Source organism: Diabrotica virgifera, chromosome 9 (assembly GCF_917563875.1).
Source record: "Diabrotica virgifera virgifera chromosome 9, PGI_DIABVI_V3a".
Classification (NCBI taxonomy): Eukaryota; Metazoa; Arthropoda; class Insecta; order Coleoptera; family Chrysomelidae; genus Diabrotica; species Diabrotica virgifera.
The window spans coordinates 64,029,211-64,049,248 of record NC_065451.1 but is presented as its reverse complement, the minus strand read 5'-3'; the positions used below and the strand labels follow the sequence as shown (position 1 = coordinate 64,049,248).

Here is a 20,038-nt window from a genome sequence, read left to right as displayed (position 1 = left end):
TCGAACCTTTTGCAGAATCTTCGTAATACCAAAGTGTCCACCTGATGTACCGTCATGCAACTGACGCAATACTTCTGACACTTTACTTTTAGGTACAATCAACTGAAGCTTAGGTTCTGTACCATCATCGTTCTCAAAGGTTCTGTACAAAAGATCATCTTTTAGTATCAGGCAATTCCATTGGCTCCAGTAGGCCTTGACTTCCGGACTACATGCACTAATGTTTTGCCAACTGGGTCTCTCACCTCGACGCATCCAATCCAATACTCTTTTTATACATGGATCATCTTCTTGGGCGTGTTGTAACTGTTGGGGCTGCCATTGTTCATTAACTACGGTGGTTCGTCTCACGGGGCAAAATCGTTCCTCTAATTTGGCACAGTGATTACAATTTGCACTGCATGGTCGTCTCGAAAGGGCATCAGCATTTGAATGAACTCTTCCGGCCCTATGTTCTATCTCGTAGTCATATTCTTGTAATCGTTCTAACCATCTTGCCATCTGGCCCTCTGGATTACGGAATTGTATGAGCCATTTTAGAGCAGCGTGATCTGTTCGAAGAAGGAACTTTCTGCCATACAAGTATTTATGGAAATGTTCGCAAGCCTTCACTATACCCAGCAGTTCTCTTCTGGTAACGCAATAGTTTCTTTCTGGTTTCGACATTACTTTGCTGAAATAAGCGATGACTTTTTCCTGTCCAACCTGGATTTGGGAGAGAACAGCGCCTATGGCACTGTTGCTAGCATCGGTATCCAAAACAAATTTTCCTGCCTGTACCGGGTAGCTTAATATCGGTGCACTGATCAGTGCTATTTTTAGTTGTTCGAAAGCTTTTTGGCACTCTTCACTTCATATATATTCTTTGCCCTCCTCCGTCAACTTTGTTAGGGAAATCCTTTGACAAATCGTCGGTAATATGTACATAGGCCAAGGAAACTTCTAATTTCATGTTTATCTTTTGGTACTGGCCAATCTTTAATTGCTTCAATCTTTTCAGGATCAGCTGTTACACCGTTACTCGATACAATATGTCCCAAGTACTTAACTTCTCGTCGAAACATGTGACATTTCTTCGGACTTAACTTCAAGTTCGCTGCCCTCAATCGTTGAAAGACTTCTATTAAATTCTTGGCGTGTTCATCAAATGACTTTCCAACCACAATTACATCATCCAAGTAAACCAGGCATGTTTTCCATGTTAGACCTCTTAAAACTGCCTCCATTAATCTTTCAAATGTGGCAGGGGCATTACATAAACCAAACGGCATAGCCGTAAACTGCCAAAGCCCTGATCCTATCGAAAATGCGGTTTTCTCCCGATCGACTGGCTCCATGTCTACTTGCCAATATCCACTTTTTAAATCGAGTGTGGAAAACCATCGAGAACCAGAGAGAGTATCCAATGTATCGTCTATTCGGGGCAAAGGATAACTATCTTTTTTTGTTACCGCATTGAGCTGGCGGTAGTCGATACAAAAACGCGTCGAACCATCTTTCTTCTTTACCAGAACTACTGGTGATGTCCATGGACTGTTCGATGGTTCAATTACCCCTTGTTTGTCCATATCCTTGATAATCTCTTCGGCTTCATCTCTTTTCGCAAATGGAAGCCGTCTAGGCCGTTGTCTGATTGGCTGAGCGTCTCCGGTATTTATTTTATGCGTTACTATGCTTGTTTTGCCCTTATCCTTCTTATCAATAGCAAAAACATCTTGGTACTCTTATCAGCATAGACCTCACTTTTTCCGTTCGTTCATGGTCAAGATCTTGGCATCTTTCAATGATCATCTCGACAAGGTCTTTTGGATACTTTGACTTTGATGATTTCTCATTGGTATTCATAGAGCAAATGGAAGCCACGGGAACACACTGCCCGATCAAAGCTCCGCTACTTAACTTAATAGCAGTTTCCCTTACATTCATAACTCTTACAGAAATGACATCTCGAAGTTTTACCAAAGTTTTCGCCGTTAGGAACTCGACATCATCCACATCTTCGACCATCCTTAAACTTCCCTCTTGGCAGTGTCCATCAAGCATGGTCATCAGAACTTTCTCACTATTACCGGGTATGGTTACGTCGCATGTAGTTAGTAAGCGGATGGCATCTTCTTTGTCGTCGTGAAAGGGAAACTCTTCATCATTGATCTTGAGGACTCCATTTTGAACATCCAATACAGCCCCAACTTTTCTTAGTATGTCCATTCCCAATATGAACTCGTCGGAGATCTCGGCAATTAATACTTGATGTTCAACTGTGGTCTGGCCAATAGATACTGACATATTAGCCTCGCCGTATGTATTAATTAGCTCACCAGTCGCTGTTCTAAGCTTTACTGTTGCAGGTGATAACCTATTATGGTTTCGTACTACATCTGGACGTGCGATAGTTCTCGTTGCACCTGTATCCGCCAAAAACGATCTACATCTATTATTGATACGACCTTCGATGTATAAGTTGTGGATTCCACCGGAGGACGTAAGGTTGACAGTTACTATGGAGGCTTTAGTTCTCGAGGTCGGCAGTTGCCCCTTGGTGTCGACCCTCTCTAGTTTTCCGACGGCTGTACGATCTTCTTACAATTACGACGAATGTGGCCTACGTCGCCACAATTCCAACATCTAGGATCACGTCTCTTTGGCATCTCGGTACGAACTACTCTCCGTATCATTTCCTCCAGAGGTTCATTGTTGTGTTCGTCACTTTCTTCAATGGTTCTTACTCTATGGCTTCGTGAAGTTTGACTAGCCGTTTCGTGCTCCAATGCAATAACAAGTGCTTCATCTAAAACTTTCGGTCTTGCTAGTCGTAAGGCTTTCTGTAGTTCACTCTCTTTCAACCCATTGATGAAGGTATCTGCGGCAATTTCTTCTAAAATACTGTCTGGCGCCTCCGGATAAGCCAACCGCACCACACGAGCAACATCTGCTTCAAATTCTTGCAAATTCTCACTTGCTCGTTGACTTCTACTTCGCAGTTGTGCTTTGTATACTTGTTGTAGATGAGCATCTCCATAGCGTTTTTCTAGACGAGTGAACAAGGTCTGGTAACATTTTTCTTGACCCTTAGGAATTGACCTTAAGATATCTGCAGCATCACCTCGTAAAGCAGCAGTCAAGGAAACAGCCTTTTCTTGTTCGGTCCAATGATTGGCGGTCGCAATAGCTTCGAATTGTCTAAGGTATATGGACCAAGAGGACTTTCCATCAAATGGTGGTAATTTGAATCTCATATTATGCGACATTTCTTCTCTCGGTAGTTCATCTTTCACTACAGGATCTAAAGCTACTGCATGAACTGACGGTTGCACTTTTGTATCGGTTATCATGCTCTTTAATTCTTTGATCTTCTCTTCTACGGCCAAAACTACTGCATTAACTGAAGGTAGGACTTTCGTATTGGTTACCATAGTCTCTAGTTGTTTGATCTTTTCTTCTAACATTTCTTTACTGTCGTCTACGCTTTTCTGTATCTTATCGAATGTTCTAGAAACTTCTTCAAATTTCTCGTCGTTCTGTCTACAAACGTCTTTAATTACTTGAGAAACACTTTAGAATTTTCTAGAAGTTTCATCGATCTTTTGAGAAACACTTTCGAATTTCTCGTTGTTCTGTCTACTAACTTCCTCAAGTTTCTCGTTGTTCTTTCTAGAAGTTTCATCGATCTTTTGAGAGATGGTTTCGAATTTCTCATTATTTATCTTAGAAGTATCATCGATCGTTTCAGAAACAGTTTTTAATTTCAATAAGATTGCTTGTTCTGCTGACTGGAAGTGGAACGTCTCTGGATCATCTCCGTTCTTCGTTAGGACTTCCTCGAGTCGTGCTTGTAGGACTATCTTGAGCCCACTGCTGTCCACATCCCGTTCCTCTAGCTGTTCACGGAGCTGTTTTACTGTAAGTTCTTGTAGCAACATCTTTGGTCGGCACACACGTACTTTCCAAAATGTCTTTTAAAAGTCTTTCCGAATACCGAACAATCAACGCACTTTAACTATTCCCGACGAATAAAGTCCAAAAGTCTTTTAAAAGTCTTTCCGAATACCGAACAATTAACGCACTCCGGTTATTCCCGACGAATAAAGTTCAAAAGTCTTTTAAAGTCTCTCTGTAATTCACTTACTTATATCGCACTAAGTTTACCCCACACCTGACACCACTGTAACAAAAACGAGCGTTCGGGTATTTATTTACGACTTTATTATTTATTTATACAAGTTTACTTTACAAACTTTAGCTTAAGACTAAACTCTATTTACAAATATGCCCGTATTTATACCCAGTTGTTATTCTGGAACAATCGACGCCCATCTCTAGCTATAAGCTTGTTCCGCCTACGGGACGTACGTTCGAGAAGTATCTCCTCCTCTCCGCCGAGGCCTAGATCATTCGATTAAGTCATTCTCGAGGTGTTTACTGTTATACGGTGGTTGGACAAGATTTCTCTTTCGTTACAGTAACAAATCAATTAGAAGGTCTGTCCGACAAAATACATGGAACGTGTTCGTAGTCTGACGTTCCAAATTTTTAACCTGTTCCACAATTAAAACATCCCCTGTTCCAGTGTTCCCATACATCAAAGTTTGTCCGACTAGATATAAGGTCATCTCAGATTTTGCCTCTTACAAAAATGGCGGGCATTCTAAATGGCAATTATACATATGTGACTAATGGCACGATATCTTTTGAACGAAAAGTCCGATTTCAGCCAAAGGCTATAGCGGGATAAGATGGTCAAAAATGCCCCCGCACCGATCAGCCTCGCTACTTATGTTTTTGATAAAGGATATAAAAAGATACCCTCATGCAAATTTTTAGCTTCCCAGAGGTCCTAAAACTTTTTAAATCGAGAAAGGAAGAATTTTTAGGTTTTATTTTTTTGTGAGCGCAGTTTTACTTTAAAAAATCTGAAAAAATTCAAGAGGTTGTATCTTTTGAATACAAAACAACCTGATTTTTTTCAGATTTTTGTAATAAAAAATGAGCCCAGGAAAAATTTTTGAAATTTTCAAAAAAATTTTAGGTTATGATATGATTTGGCCAACTTTTAAGTAGTATTTTTTTGTGTACTTTTTGCCGTTTTTTTGAATGGCAGAGGCAGAATTTTTTATATCTGAGCGGAAAGAACGAAAAAATCGAAAAAACCGTTTTTGGCTGTCACGAGATGCATCTCGGGACAGCCAATTTTAGGATTTGGGATCCTGACTACAACAACTGAAAAAAAAAAAACTAAAAGTGTGAATTTTGTCATACAATTTGGTATGTGGGGTTTTAATAATATTTGGAACAACTTTTCCAGATAACTTTTTTCGATATCTCTAACGCGAAGTAAATCGAATCGCATATCGAAAATTCACCCTGTTTGTAATAGGCCGCGTTTAAAATTTAAAGTTTAGTTGACTATTTTAAAAATTGTGAACCATCACCCTGTATGACTGTGCAAAATTTCAAATCTGTATATATTTTGATAGCCGAAACATAGGGGTGTCTTCATCTTAAATGCGACACACTGTATCTTATCAATTTGATAATTTATTGCAACTAGTATAGTCGTATTTTTTATAGATTAAAAATATAAAATCAAAATACTGACTAATTCACTAATTTTATCATAAAAAGTTCAAATTGATTGCATTGAAGTATTGAACCAATTAAGGTGTAATACTTAATACAGTCGGAAAAATGAAAGAATACCCATGAACGATCACATCTAATATACAGAGTGAGTTTTATGTATGGAAACCCTCAATTATCTCGGAAATGACTTGCACGATTTTTATAGATTGTGGTGGGTAGGGGTTTTCTAATGTGGCCGATATTATAGTAATACTTACATTGTTGTCAGATCTTCCGTTTTTCTGAATATCTAACTAACTTTCTTATTTCGAATAGAACACCCTGTATATTTTTTGCGTTTTGAAGTCCTTAAGAAATACTGATTATTTTCCATGTTATATTCCCTATACCTAAAGGCCATAATTTCGGAGTTATTGCTACATTTATTTAAAAAAACTTTTTAAACAAATTATAAAAATCATTTTTTTTGCCTGGGCAGACATTATTTTAGGTTTTTCGGACCATTGGGAACAAAAAAGTTCTTTTGTAATTTTTCTCTGAAGTTAATCGTTTTCGAGTTATAAATAATTTAAAACTGAAAAGACATCGAATAATGACGATTTTCAAGGTTAAAAAACACAAATCAAAAATATTATTTTTGAAACTGCGAAGTACAGAAATTCAAGCTGAAGCCTTATTTTATCAGTAAACAATAAGTAATTTGAGCTTGTTTCATTCTAAAATATTGTTTTTTAGTTGTTAATGCAGCCCGATCGCCCGTCCTCTCATATGCGCTTCAGTAACATTCATTAAAAAGCAATGTTTTAGAATCAAACGTGCCAAAAAATTTTATAGCGAGCTCCTGGAAGAAGGGTTTAGCTTGAATTTGGGTACACCGCAGTTTCAAAAATAATATTTTTTATTTTTGTTTTTGAACCTTGAAAATAGGTCATTATTCGATTTTTTTCAGTTTTAGATTGTTTATAACTCGAAAACGATTAACTTCAGAGAAAAATTATAAAAGACCTTTTTTGTTCCCAATGATCCAAAGAACGTAAAATAATGCCTACACGGACCTAAAAAATTGATTTTTATAATTTCTTTAAATTGTTTTAAATCAATGTAGCAATAACTCCGAAACTATGGCATTTAGGTATAGGGACTATAATATACAAAATAATCAGTATATCTTAAGGACTTCGAAACGCAAAAAATATACAGGGTGTTCGATTTGAAATAAGAAAGTTCATTAGATTTCCAGAAAAACTGAAAATCTGACAACAATGTAATTATCACTCTAATATCGGCTGCATTAAAAAACCCCTACCCACCAAAACCTATGAAAAACGTGCAAGTCGTTTCCGAGATACTCAGGGTTTCTATACATAAAACTCACTCTATTATATTATAATAATTATAATAATATTATTATATTAAAACGCATTAATTGGTTCAAAATTTCAATGCAATCAATTTGAACTTTTTTATGATAAAATTAGGGAATTAGTCAGTATTTTCCTTGTATATTTTGAATCTGTAAAAAATACGACTATATTAGTTGCAATAAATTATCGAATGGATAAGATACAGTGTGTCGCATTTAAGATGAAGACACCCCTATGTTTCGGCTATCAAAATATATACAAATTTGAAATTTTGCAGTCATAGAGGTTGATGGTTCACAATTTTTAAAATAGTCAACTGAACTTTAAATTTTAAACGCGGCCTACTGCGAATCCACAAATAGGGTGAATTTTCGATATGCGATTCGATTTGCTTAGCGTTAGAGATATCGAAAAAAGGTATTTGGAAAAGTTGTTCCAAATATTATTATAACCCCACATAACAAATTTTATGACAAAATTCACACTTTTAGTTTTTGTTCAGTAGTTGTAGTCAGGATCCTAAATCCTAAAATTGGCTGTCCCGAGATGCATCTCGTGACAGCCAAAAACGGTTTTTTCGATTTTTTCGTTCTTTCCGCTCAGATATTAAAAATTCTGGCTCTGCCATTCAAAAGAACGGCAAAAAGTACACAAAAAAATACTATTTAAAAGTTGGCCAAATCATATTATCATAACCTAAAAATTTTTTGAAAATTTCAACAATTTTTCCTGGGTTTATTTTTTATTACAAAAATCTGAAAAAAATCAGGTTGTTTTGTATTCAAAAGATACAATCTCTTGAATTTTTTCAGATTTTTTAAAGTAAAACTGCGCTCACAAAAAAATAAAACCTAAAAATTCTTCTTTTCTCGATTTAAAAAGTTTTAGGACCTCTGGGAAGCTAAAAATTTGCATGAGGGTATCTTTTTATATCCTTTATCAAAAACATAAGTAGCGAGGCTGATCGGTGCGGGGGCATTTTTGACCATCTTATCCCGCTATAGCCTTTGGCATCAAGCTTCTTTTTTTGATGAGTAAGATCGAGGTCTTGAACCGGAAAAATCGGTTTACAAACCAGAAGTTGTGTTTTTACTGTTTTTTATGTAAAAATATGTTGTTTTTTTTCAATTCTTTCACCCTGTATATATTAATTTTTCAAAAAGCTAATACCGCCATTTGAAAAGAGAGTACAAATATTTTTTAGGAAATATTTTGAACTTTTTAGTTATGTTAATTACCATTTAATAAATGCATATCTTCACATGTACCTATGTGCGGCTGATTTATTTTGAATGCCCGCCATTTTTGTAAAAGACAAAATCTGAGATGGCCTCATATCTAAATTTGAATCTTTGTATGTGTAGTGTGTGTGGTCCAAATTATATGCTTCTACCATTAAATGCTCAATAATTCTTATATTATTTGCACGCATCTGCCGCACACAGGTTCATAGGTACATGTGAAGATACGTTATGCATTTATTAATTGGTAATTAAGATAACTAAAGAATTCAAAATATTTCCTAAAAATATTTTTACGCTCTTTTCAAAGCCGGTATTACCTTTTTGAAAAATTAATATACAGGGTGAAAGAATTGAAAAAATAAACAACAAATTTTTACATAAAAAATCAAGAAAAACACAACTTCTGGTAAACCGATTCTTCCGGTTCAAGACGTCATCTTTCACGTCAAAAAAGAAACATATATACCAAATTTAGTTGAAATCGGACGTTTCGTTTAAAAGTTATGGAGCTATTAGTCGCCATTTTGAATGCCCGCCATTTTTGTAAGAGACAAAATCTGAGATGCCCTCATATCTAAATTTGAACCTTTGTATGTGTAGTATATGTGGTCCAAATTATATGCTTCTACCCTACCATTAAATGCACAATAATTCTTATAATATTTGCACGAATTTGCTGCACATAGGTACATGTGAAGATACGTTCTGCATTTATTAAATGGTAATTAAGAGGATCGGTACGTATTTTCGGCTGCAATGCTATTCAAATGGAGATTCATTTTTTTCAAATCCTGAGAAAACTAATAAGTATTTTTGAAAAATTTAAACGCAGAGTGAAAGATTACGTTATTAGCGAGGGCCGAAAGTCCCTGAGAACTTCTATAATGTTTATTTTAATAAGTTACAGGGTGAAAAACTAAGAGAAAATTTAGTATGATTTTTAATTTCAAATATCTCATTCAAAATAAACTTTTTATTTATTCTAAGGGACTTTCGGCCCTCGGTAATAATTTACTCTTTCATTCTGCGTTTAAATTTTTCAAAAATATTTATTGGTTTTTTCAGGATTCGAAAAAAATGAACATAATGCCGTGATAATATTTTCCAAATCTATCTTTGTCTTACAACGCACTCAGCCGAATATAATATTGTCAGCATATATTGTCAGTCAGACACTGACAATCAGTGACAATTTTAAATATTTGACATTGCATCGGGAATATTTTGAGTTATTGATTAAATTGGTATATGATAAATAATTGATGTGTATTTGATAAATAATTGATTTAAGACGTGAACTTAATAAAAAGTTATTTATTGTGTATTATTTGTGGAAGATCCAAGCAGAGAATACATCAGGATAATATATTCTGTGATCCAAGTATTTTGTTGTTAAAGATGTTCAAAATTGTAAGCGTTCCATAAGAATATATTATTAAAAAATCACTTTAACACTTTTCCTCTTTTCTCGATTGAGTATTAGTTTTTGTTGTACTAATAAATTATTACAATTACTGAATACATAGTTACTGAAAAAATTATCACATTTATTAACTGAATTAATAATTTGCAATTATAAAAATAACAGTTATCCAAGAACATTCAAAAGCCATCTCTTTAAATTAATGATGACATTTTCAAGTAGAATGACATTCTAGTAATGTTTACATATCCATACCAGTGTGAATTTTACTACACGTAATTTGCCGTCTAAAGACAGAAAAAGTAGGGATACACGTAAAATATTTGCGAATTATGTACCCATAGCCTTAACAGAACTAAAGAGTTCAAAATATTTCATAAAAATATTTTTACGCTCTTTTTAATGCCGGTGTTACCATTTTGAAAAATTAATATATACAGGGTGAAAGAATTGAAAAAAAAACAACATATTTTTACATAAAAAACCAGGAAAAACACAACTTCTGGTACACCAATTCTTCGGGTTCAAGAGGTCAACCTGGTACACTAAAAAAAGAACTCATATACCAAATTTGGTAAAAGTCGGACTTTTCGTTCAAAAGTTATCGTGCTATTAGTCACATATGTATCGTCGCCATTTTGAATGCCCGCCATTTTTGTAAAAGGTAAAATCTGAGATGGCCTCATATCTAATTTTGAACCTTTATATGAGTAGTATGTGTGGTCCAAATTATAGGCTTCTATCATTAAATGCACAATTCTTATAATTAGTGTTGCCCAAATGCAAGACCAAGACGAGACTTAGACAGTCTTGATCTTGCGCCAGTACACCTGGTCTTGGTCTTGGTCTTGGTATTGCGCTCCCGGTCTTGGTCTTGGCCTTGCAGCAAGAGTCTCGCAGTTGCCCATTAGCCTATTGCATATCTTAGAACAACGTAACAAAGAGGTACATTTTAATCTTGAATATCATAGCCATAGTAAAGACTAGCCAAATTAATAAATATGGAAACAACTGACACCGGGTGGGGTTTGAACCCACGATCTAAGTGATCCCTGCCTATGTTCTAACTAACTAAAGTTAAAACTACCTCTTAAAACCCACAAAATTTCATTTGCACATCTCAACCGGTTTTAGAGCAATAAATAAATCGTCAATTCGTAAGAATAATTTCAACCCCCCTATTTGGTAAACAAAGCATTTATAAAGTAAACGTTTATGAAGCAAACTGTAATTACTTTTTCGTGCCGAATTACCCATTAACATTCTGTATTGATGAAAAACATGGCTAGTTAAAAAAGTACCTAACTTTTGTATTATCCAATATAAGTGAATGAATAAAAAAACATAATGTTAAGAAAATATGAGGCTATAGTTGGGCTTTAATTTCAGTATGCTATTGCGTGCTAGAATAATAAGTTAGCATAATGCTATAATATTCCACAGAGTGAGAAAAACACAGTTTGATTGGTACACCCGGTATACACTGACAATAATTGACCTGTCTAGCAACAATATCTATTATTACTGCGATATTTATAAAGAATAAGACACAATATTAAAAAAAAATCACTTACAGTGGACAACAGGTTTAGGAAATTTGAGACATTAAAAATGACCCGTTAATATTTCGGTATTATGTTTACACGATATCCGGCATTATCTCTATACTTTTGTCTGGTTACGATACTTACAAATAATAGCCGCGCTGTTTCGGCAAATTTTGTTTAGCCGAGTGACCTCATAACACAGGACACATCAGTATACACAATAGTCTTACTATAATAATGTATACTGATAAGATTTCTGGTTAGATTCCTAGAAAACTAATAATGAAAAAAAATATTTATGTAAATTTATATAAGTGCTAAGGTGACATATTTTTAAAAAGTTTGGATACGATATTCGATATTACTGTAGGCGTCGCAACGCAGGAATGTTGTGTTATATGAATATGATTAGAAGACGACTATTCTCAAAACCAGGACAATTAATTTCAGAGCAAAGAAGTCGGCTACTGAGAAAGAATTTACTAAAAAAATTTATTTTTACATTATAATAATGACCTCTGAGTACATGGCAAATGTGTCGAGTGTTCTTTTAATAGATATTTTGATTCGCTATGTATGTTTATGGTATTGTTCGTAAAGTCCAATTTTCAAAATTGTTGTTACAATTTTTTTTGTTTCTCATAGAGTATCTAAGAATATAGCCGAACTTATACTAACGACCTAAAACGACCCTCAGTTCTAACTGCAAGACGCAAGAGTCTCGCAGACTTAGTCTTGTTCTTGCTCAAGTCTTGCACGGTAAGTCTTGGTCTTGGTCTTGCTAAAATTAGACGGTCTTGGTCTTGGTGTTGCGAAAACGCAAGAACAAGACCAAGACTGCAAGACCAAGACCGATTTTGGGCAACACTACTTATAATATTTGCACGAATCTGCCGCACTACTTGACTTTACAGTATAGGGAACATAGGCAATGCAGTCGCTATGAGAGTTTTTAGCCGGTGAGAATTTGTTATCGAAAATTAGAAAGATTAAATTAAAACTGTTTTAGGATTCATATGCGTAATATCTATAGTATATCAAATTAACTTCTCTCTAATGTTCGATTACAAATTTTTTTGATAAAATCGGCATCACCGCGCTAATGACTCTCATAAGGACTGTATTGCCTATGTTCCCTATACTCAAAAGTCAAGGTGGGACGGACTGTAGAACAATTTACTTTCTTACTTCATATGCCGTACAGTAGAGTGGACCATTGACTGTCGAGTGTCTAGAACAGTTGCTTTGTGAAATATACTTAGTATAGGAGTATGTAAGCGAGGAGTCCACACTAATGTAACCTAATTTTGAAAGAATGAGGCTATACTTTGACTATTATATATATTTCCTTTGTAGGCGGCTTTCAATTTTCAGATGTCGTAAAAAGTAATCTAATCGACCATTACATACCATTTTTACCTATGCAAGAAGCGCATGTTAAAGAATGTATCAAGGATCAATTTAGAGAACGAGGGATCACAAATCCCACTGATGATGATATAAAGTAAGTGGAAACTATGCATTCATATTAGTGTAGCCATGAGCAAAATAAATGTCATTAATTTTTTATCAAACTTGCTCCTAATAACTCAGTCAAAATGACAAAAATTGTATAGGAATAGGTTTCAAATTGAGGTCTTTCCAAAAAAAAGTTTACTAAAAAGAAATAAATGATTTTCTTATTAATTATCGGTTTAATTTTACGGGATCATTGTTTAAATATTTATAACAAAAAATGAGTTTTTTAGATCCCTCAAAGAAGTCGTCACCATAGAAGTTTAAAATTTTTAAAAGTCTTCTTTTTAGACTTTCTAAATAAAATTTTATGTATAATATTTGAAAAAAAAAGAACATTGAAATTTGAATCGGAATCAGAATAAACATAAATACAATTTTGCTTTTGAGACACACAAAATTTGGTGAAAAAAATATTAATAATTAGTTAACAAGTTATCCTATTTGTTTACTTAAAAGTTGATTTTCCAATTAAAAAATAAGTTATATTTTTTCGTTTAGACTTCTGCAAGATTATTTGCAAGATGTGTAATAATAAATAATGTAAATTTCAACTCATGAGGAGAAGCGAAATTGAAAGAGAAAAGCGAAACAACAGGACAGTATTTATCTTGTTAGAGGAATCTGGCAGTGTTTAGGATTTCATTAGTGTCCAATCCCGTTCATCAACGTGTGGATTCATTTAGAATGTGAAGCGGTGATTACAGCCAACGATAAATGGATATATCGGGTTGCTATCCTAAATAATATTAATTATTAATGACAGACACATTTTTTAAGCAATTATGTATTTTGTCTAATTTTTACTTGTAGTCTAATTAAATATCTAATAGTGTAGGAAACAAAGGTTGAACCTAGCAAAATGGACACAAGTCCGGTTTTATTTTTTTTCTGGTATATCAAGGGGTGCTTATTATAAGACTAACTTTTTCTGAAAAAATTTCGCCCCAGAACCCCCCTTTTCACCCCTTCCTGTACATTTTACAAAAAATTTATTTTATAGAAATATGAAGAGGACTATATTTTCTACGATTTATTTCCCGACAGCATCTGTCTATCATCCACCGTTTAGCGAGGGTGGCGCCCCAAAGTTGACAAGTTTTTAAAACAGATGTTTTAAAAAAAATATATTTTTCCCTAACTGTAACTGAAATTAAGAAGAAATCCTGCGGCATTTATTCACAAATAATTGATTGATTTTTTGGTATAGGTTTTACTTAAGGGGAATTGCCATTTTTTTAATTACAGGGTGTTACATTTTAAAAAACCCCTTTTTATACCATCTAAACCGTTTATGCTAGAGTAAAAAGTCTTTCAGCGATTACCCATGTACTGGTGCTATTTACAAATTTGTATAATGCACCCCCATTTTTCCCCGGAACCACCCCAAAAAAAAAGAAGAATTAATAAATAAAGTGATTTTCTTGGAATCTTTCACACACAATACCCTTTATTAATATGTTTCATATATCTTTTTGTGCACGTTATTATTACCCATGCATGGACACCAAAAGCGATTTCCTAGTGCAACCCCTGTAGCCAAAAAAAAATTAATAAAATGGGGGTGTTTGGGAAAGTATGCAACGTATTTTAGTATTTTAGTTTATTAGTTTTTTATAGTTAGGCATATGACTACTTAATTATGTAATAGCAAATACCCTCTTAGTTTTCTTATAATAAATATATACATAGTTTAACTCCATTTTATATAATAGATTTCATAGTTAAATCCTTCTTTGTTACACCACTGGCTGTTCATAAATATTTTCTTGTTGAAAGAGAGAACGCACTCACTTTGACAAAAGGGGATCAAAGTTTGCTTGGCACATGTATCAGGCTAGAAAGTGTTTCAAGGAACCACATGTGTTTTCTTTACCCCGAAAGGGCGGTACCTGAACCTTGCCAAGGAACAAGGAAGACAAAACTCAAGTCAGTACGAAATTCTACGTCGAACGAGACACATTTGCCTAGTTTACCACCCGGGTGGCCGTTCCGTCATGGAGATGCTGCCCAATCCTGGAGATACCGGCCAATTACACCCATTTTAAAGGTAGGTGCGATATTTTCTCTAACATTGATACAATTTATGAACATATAGCCAGGTCAACTTTTTCACATTTGCGTACAAACACACACATTTATTCATTTTTGCTATACTAAATGCCCATATATATCTTATCTCTACAAATCTAAACAGTCCATTGTCTCTACTACCTAACTAATTAAACCCAGCGACCATTACTCATCAATCAGAAGACATTAGACGCTTCATTTTGGTTACTATCGAGCCAGGATTTTCATTTTTTAATTAATTAATATAGTTATTTCATCCTTTGTTTTACTTCATTAATATCTTAATATCAATTAAACGGTCCTTCGAAAAATCTATTCATATTTCAATTACATCTATTTAATTTGCATAATTAAGTGTGTTCCATACTGTTTAACAATTTTATTTGATTACATTACATAATACAATTATTTGATTATATAAACATTTTGATTTTTCTATTATTATACCTATTTATCATTCATTGTTTAATAATACAACATTGGTTATTATTTATTGTGCTATATGATTTTAAGTGATTATTTTTTATTCAATCTGGTATTATCCGCATACTTTTCTTACACGTTCTTCTTCTTAAATTATTTGGATTCTATCTGTACCTGTTTCGTTATCCTTACTGTACTTATCTATTTGTTGCTATTTCTGCTGTCTTGTATTATTGGTATAATATTATTATATTCGTTCTATTGGCAATAATATTATTACTCATTTGCGATTATTTGTGTCTCACATCAAATAGTATAATTTGTCTTATTCAATTCTAGAGCATTTATTCATTTTTCGTTGGTTTGCGTTGTTTAATTTTGACTGCATTGTCGCTTTACATACGTTCTTACTTCTTATCTCGCAATGTTGAGCAAAATAAACACCTCCAATTCTTCGCTCCAAGCAGCACACCCTAGATTGAAACAGACACTCACATTCAAGCAGCAAGTCAATATTTTTGAATTATTCGTAGACGGGCATATAAATTCGAAACCATTTTTATTGAAATTTTCACACATCGCACCGCTTCATCTCAATTTAATTCATTCAGTTTTGTTCTACTCATTCTATTCGTACTCAATCATTTTCTCATTACTTCTACTTTCTACGTTCTTCGTAATCTCGTTAACTCTAGCCTTTGGTGCCACATATCACCCTATAGGGTTACTATTCAAGGTGTTAAATAATGTTTCTTTTGTTTTGGTTTTCACAATTTTATATACAGGTTCGTCTTTTGTTTGACTAAAAGGTCTTAAGATCATTTCGCGTTGGTTAAACAACATAATTTCTATGTAGACTGCTTGATTTCACCTTACTCATTCATTCATGCATTCATTCGTTTCACAGTAAGGGTTGCAAATCATCGTCTCACACTTCTCTTCATTTTAACCAACCTGCAAATGAATTTTGCTTCTTAGTTAACCGCTTCTTCAAACATTATATCAAGTGAGAACCACAATTTTGTATTAGATATGTCTCAAACCGCTCAGTTCAGTTAGCTCAGACTTTTCTAGTAAACTCTTCTTCTTCAAACAACCACGTCCTATAGGCAATCTTATAGGTGCTGAATTGGTTCTTCTTCTGTTACATTCTGATCGAATTCTTTGCGAACCAAATCAACTTGTGGCCTTAGAAACGATTTTCGGTAATATTCTATAGGAGCGAGTCCCTATGGCTCTTTCAATTTCGTTTTACTTTCACATTTACACTTGCTTTTTGCACTTTGCTTCTACAAAGGTTTCAGAAAGTCGAAAACATATCTAAATCTGCAGTTTTTGTCCCAGCACAATCAAGTTTATGAGGATATTTTCTAAGCTATTTATTTACTTTATTTACAATAGACAACACGAAGGTTTTTATGGTACTCTATAATTTCGACAACATAATTCTCCTTATTTTCTTTTCCATACATACTCACTTACTTTCCGGCATATAGTCGTTTTGTATGCTAGGAAACCCTTTCAGGAAATCTCATAGAAAAACATGTCGGGTCTAAGAATCATTTTAGTTCTTCCCTGCATATGACACCGTTTCCTGAATATGATCTTAAGGTGTCCACTTACTAATGCCTGGTTGCACCAACAGATCTTAAGTTGCAGATTAGCTAAGCTCTACTTATAAATAGGGCCTCCTTGAGCATCACTTGAGTTGCACCATAATTTTAGATTCTTACCTTATTATCAATTATATCTCTTATTATATTATGGTATTCTTATTGTAATATATTATAACTATATTATATTAATTCTTATGATATTCTCGACTTAAGCTTAAGATCTGTTGGTGCAACCGGGCATTAGTTACTTAATTACTTATTTACACAGCTCCTTGCGCAGCTTTTTATACAAAAAAAAAATTATTAAATTCGTTACTTACATCCAAAATTCGTTCTCGCTTCGACGTTCATCTACGTAATATGACGTTCGAGGTGTGTCTCTACATACCACTTTTATACTAGTCCTCAAAGGGCATTTCCTCTGTTACTTAGTTTTCGATATTTTCATTACTTCTTCATCTGCAACATAAATCAAAGGTATCGATAAATTAACGTTAACAAGGAATTTTGGAACTATTCGAGAGTTCTCTGGAGATCGGCTCCTTGTAAACCGCTCCAAGAATATTCCCCACGTGTCTGCATCAAGTCACGTCTTCATATCTTCTTACTTTACCAAACTCCAAGAGTTTTCGTTTACTACAGAGAATATTCTCCACGTGTCTGCATCAAGTCACGTCTTCATGTTTTCTTACTTTACAAAACTCCAAGAGTTTTCGTTTATTACAGAGAATATTCTCCACGTGTCTGCATCAAGTCACGTCTTCATATTTTCTTACTTTACAAAACTCCAAGAGTTTTCGTTTACTACAGGATCACATTCTCCTACGCCGTCACTAACACTATCGCTACTTTCTACATTCATGACGGTTTGCTAGGAAGTGATTCTCTTTCATCTACTCGCTCTCTACAGTTAGAGCTTATTCAGCTTCTAAAGCTCGATGATTCGCAGCAAGCAACCATCTAAATCTACCCCGGGGTACTCAGCGACTTTGGTTCAGATAATTTGACACTTTTCTCTTTTCGTTTGCCAAGGAGGAATTCGTCCATTATCAAGGTACTTTCCTGGAATGGAGCCGTACGACTGACGTCTTTTCTTTTTTTTTTATCCTCTTGGCTTATTTCTCAGTGTCTTTTACTGGCCAAATGTCTGCTACAACAATATTATCTAGATTAACATGTCAGATTGTACTTGTATGTGCCAAATTTCTAGTGTCGTCTTTTACATGATCACCAATAGCAGGATTGGAGCTCTTGGCACTCATAATGTCCATGTCACATTTTGTCAACGAGTTTTTCGTCCAATCTTCACGTTTGGTCAAATTTCACAATTGTTTACTTAGCTTAATTATTTTCTTGCCAATCATAAGCCACATACAAGGACTGATCTCATGTTTTTCTCGGCATTAAATGCCATCTCATCAAAACCTCGCAGCTTGTGTTAGTCGTGGTTGGTCACCGGCACAACTGTTACAGGTTTTCCCTACAATTGGCAGTTTTCTACCGTGGTCCACGTCGAAATATCACTTTATTATTACTTATCGGCTATCGTCGAACACTTTCTTTCTAATACCTACGACCCCTCGTAGAGCTTTCGACGCGGTTCTTCTTCTTTCTTTCGCATCCCACGGTTATCTGTCAATCAATAGAAATTTATATAGGAAAAAATGGTCTTATTTTGACAATCGATAGGATCAGATATCTTTTTCGGTTAACGGCGTCCGACGCGCTTGTTCATCCATGTATGGCAACCTCAGACGTTCGGTGGTCAAAATACGCCCACAGCTTATCTGGCAATCAATATTTCGTCCTTACGGTATTATCCTGACAATCGATTGGATCAGATATCTTTTTCGGTTAACGGCGTCCGACGCGCTTGTTCATCCATGCATGGCAACCTCAGACGTTCGGTGGTCAGGGTATGCTTACGGAGTCATATTTCGTGTTCAGTGCATTCCTGTACTATACTACCTCTTTCATTACTTTTCTTGTATTACTATTATTTTATTACTTTTACTATTCTAACTCTTTTACTATTTTTACTCTTCTATATCTTTTACCATTTTTTTATTCTATCTCTTTACTACGTTATATTCTATCTCTTCATGTTCATCTTTATACTTATACTTCCAATCGTTCTTAAAAACATTCGTTTTTGGAGGGGGAGAATGTTTGGGAAAGTATGCAACGTATTTTAGTATTTTAGTTTATTAGTTTTTTATAGTTAGGCATATGACTACTTAATTATGTAATAGCAAATACCCTCTTAGTTTTCTTATAATAAATATATACATAGTTTAACTCCATTTTATATAATAGATTTCATAGTTAAATCCTTCTTTGTTACACCACTGGCTGTTCATAAATATTTTCTTGTTGAAAGAGAGAACGCACTCACTTTGACAAAAGGGGATTAAAGTTTGCTTGGCACATGTATCAGGCTAGAAAGTGTTTCAAGGAACCACATGTGTTTTCTTTACCCCGAAAGGGCGGTACCTGAACCTTGCCAAGGAACAAGGAAGACAAAACTCAAGTCAGTACGAAATTCTACGTCGAACGAGACACATTTGCCTAGTTTACCACCCGGGTGGCCGTTCCGTCATGAAGATGCTGCCCAATCCTGGAGATACCGGCCAATTACACCCATTTTAAAGGTAGGTGCGATATTTTCTCTAACATTGATACAATTTATGAACATATAGCCAGGTCAACTTTTTCACATTTGCGTACAAACACACACATTTATTCATTTTTGCTATACTAAATGCCCATATATATCTTATCTCTACAAATCTAAACAGTCCATTGTCTCTACTACCTAACTAATTAAACCCAGCGACCATTACTCATCAATCAGAAGACATTAGACGCTTCAGGGGGGTTGGAATTTTTTTTTGATTTTTGCTTTTTGATCCATGTGGGCATATGCTTCATCAATAGTTCTTTTCAAAAATATATATGGTTATTGCAACATTCCTGCGGAAACTACCCCTATCCTTGAAAATATACTGCAGAAACTACCCATATCCCTTGGCGAGCATGTTTTTACGATTTTTTCATTACCTATGCATTATTTTTAAACAAAACTTATACAAGGTTAAAGACCACTACTTACTCTAGAAATTAGGTCCTATTCATTTTTTTCGTATAAGCAACCGTTACGGCACAGTAGCGCCGTAAACCTCATATATGCTTTGGCGGGCTCCAGTTTTTGTTTCTTTTTTCGTCATCTGTTCGTTTTATTGATAAAGTACTT

At 34.6% G+C, this 20,038-nt stretch overlaps 1 protein-coding gene across 1 annotated transcript in view; it reads left to right on the top strand.

The window, feature by feature from the left end:
- LOC126892876 (torsin-1A-like) overlaps positions 1 to 20,038 on the top strand; it is a 40,712-nt gene that overhangs the window by 9,055 nt on the left and 11,619 nt on the right. The window contains exon 4 of the mRNA XM_050662694.1: positions 12,515 to 12,662. Within this exon, the coding sequence (XP_050518651.1) occupies positions 12,515 to 12,662 (148 nt within the window). The remainder of the gene's footprint in view (positions 1 to 12,514; positions 12,663 to 20,038) is intronic.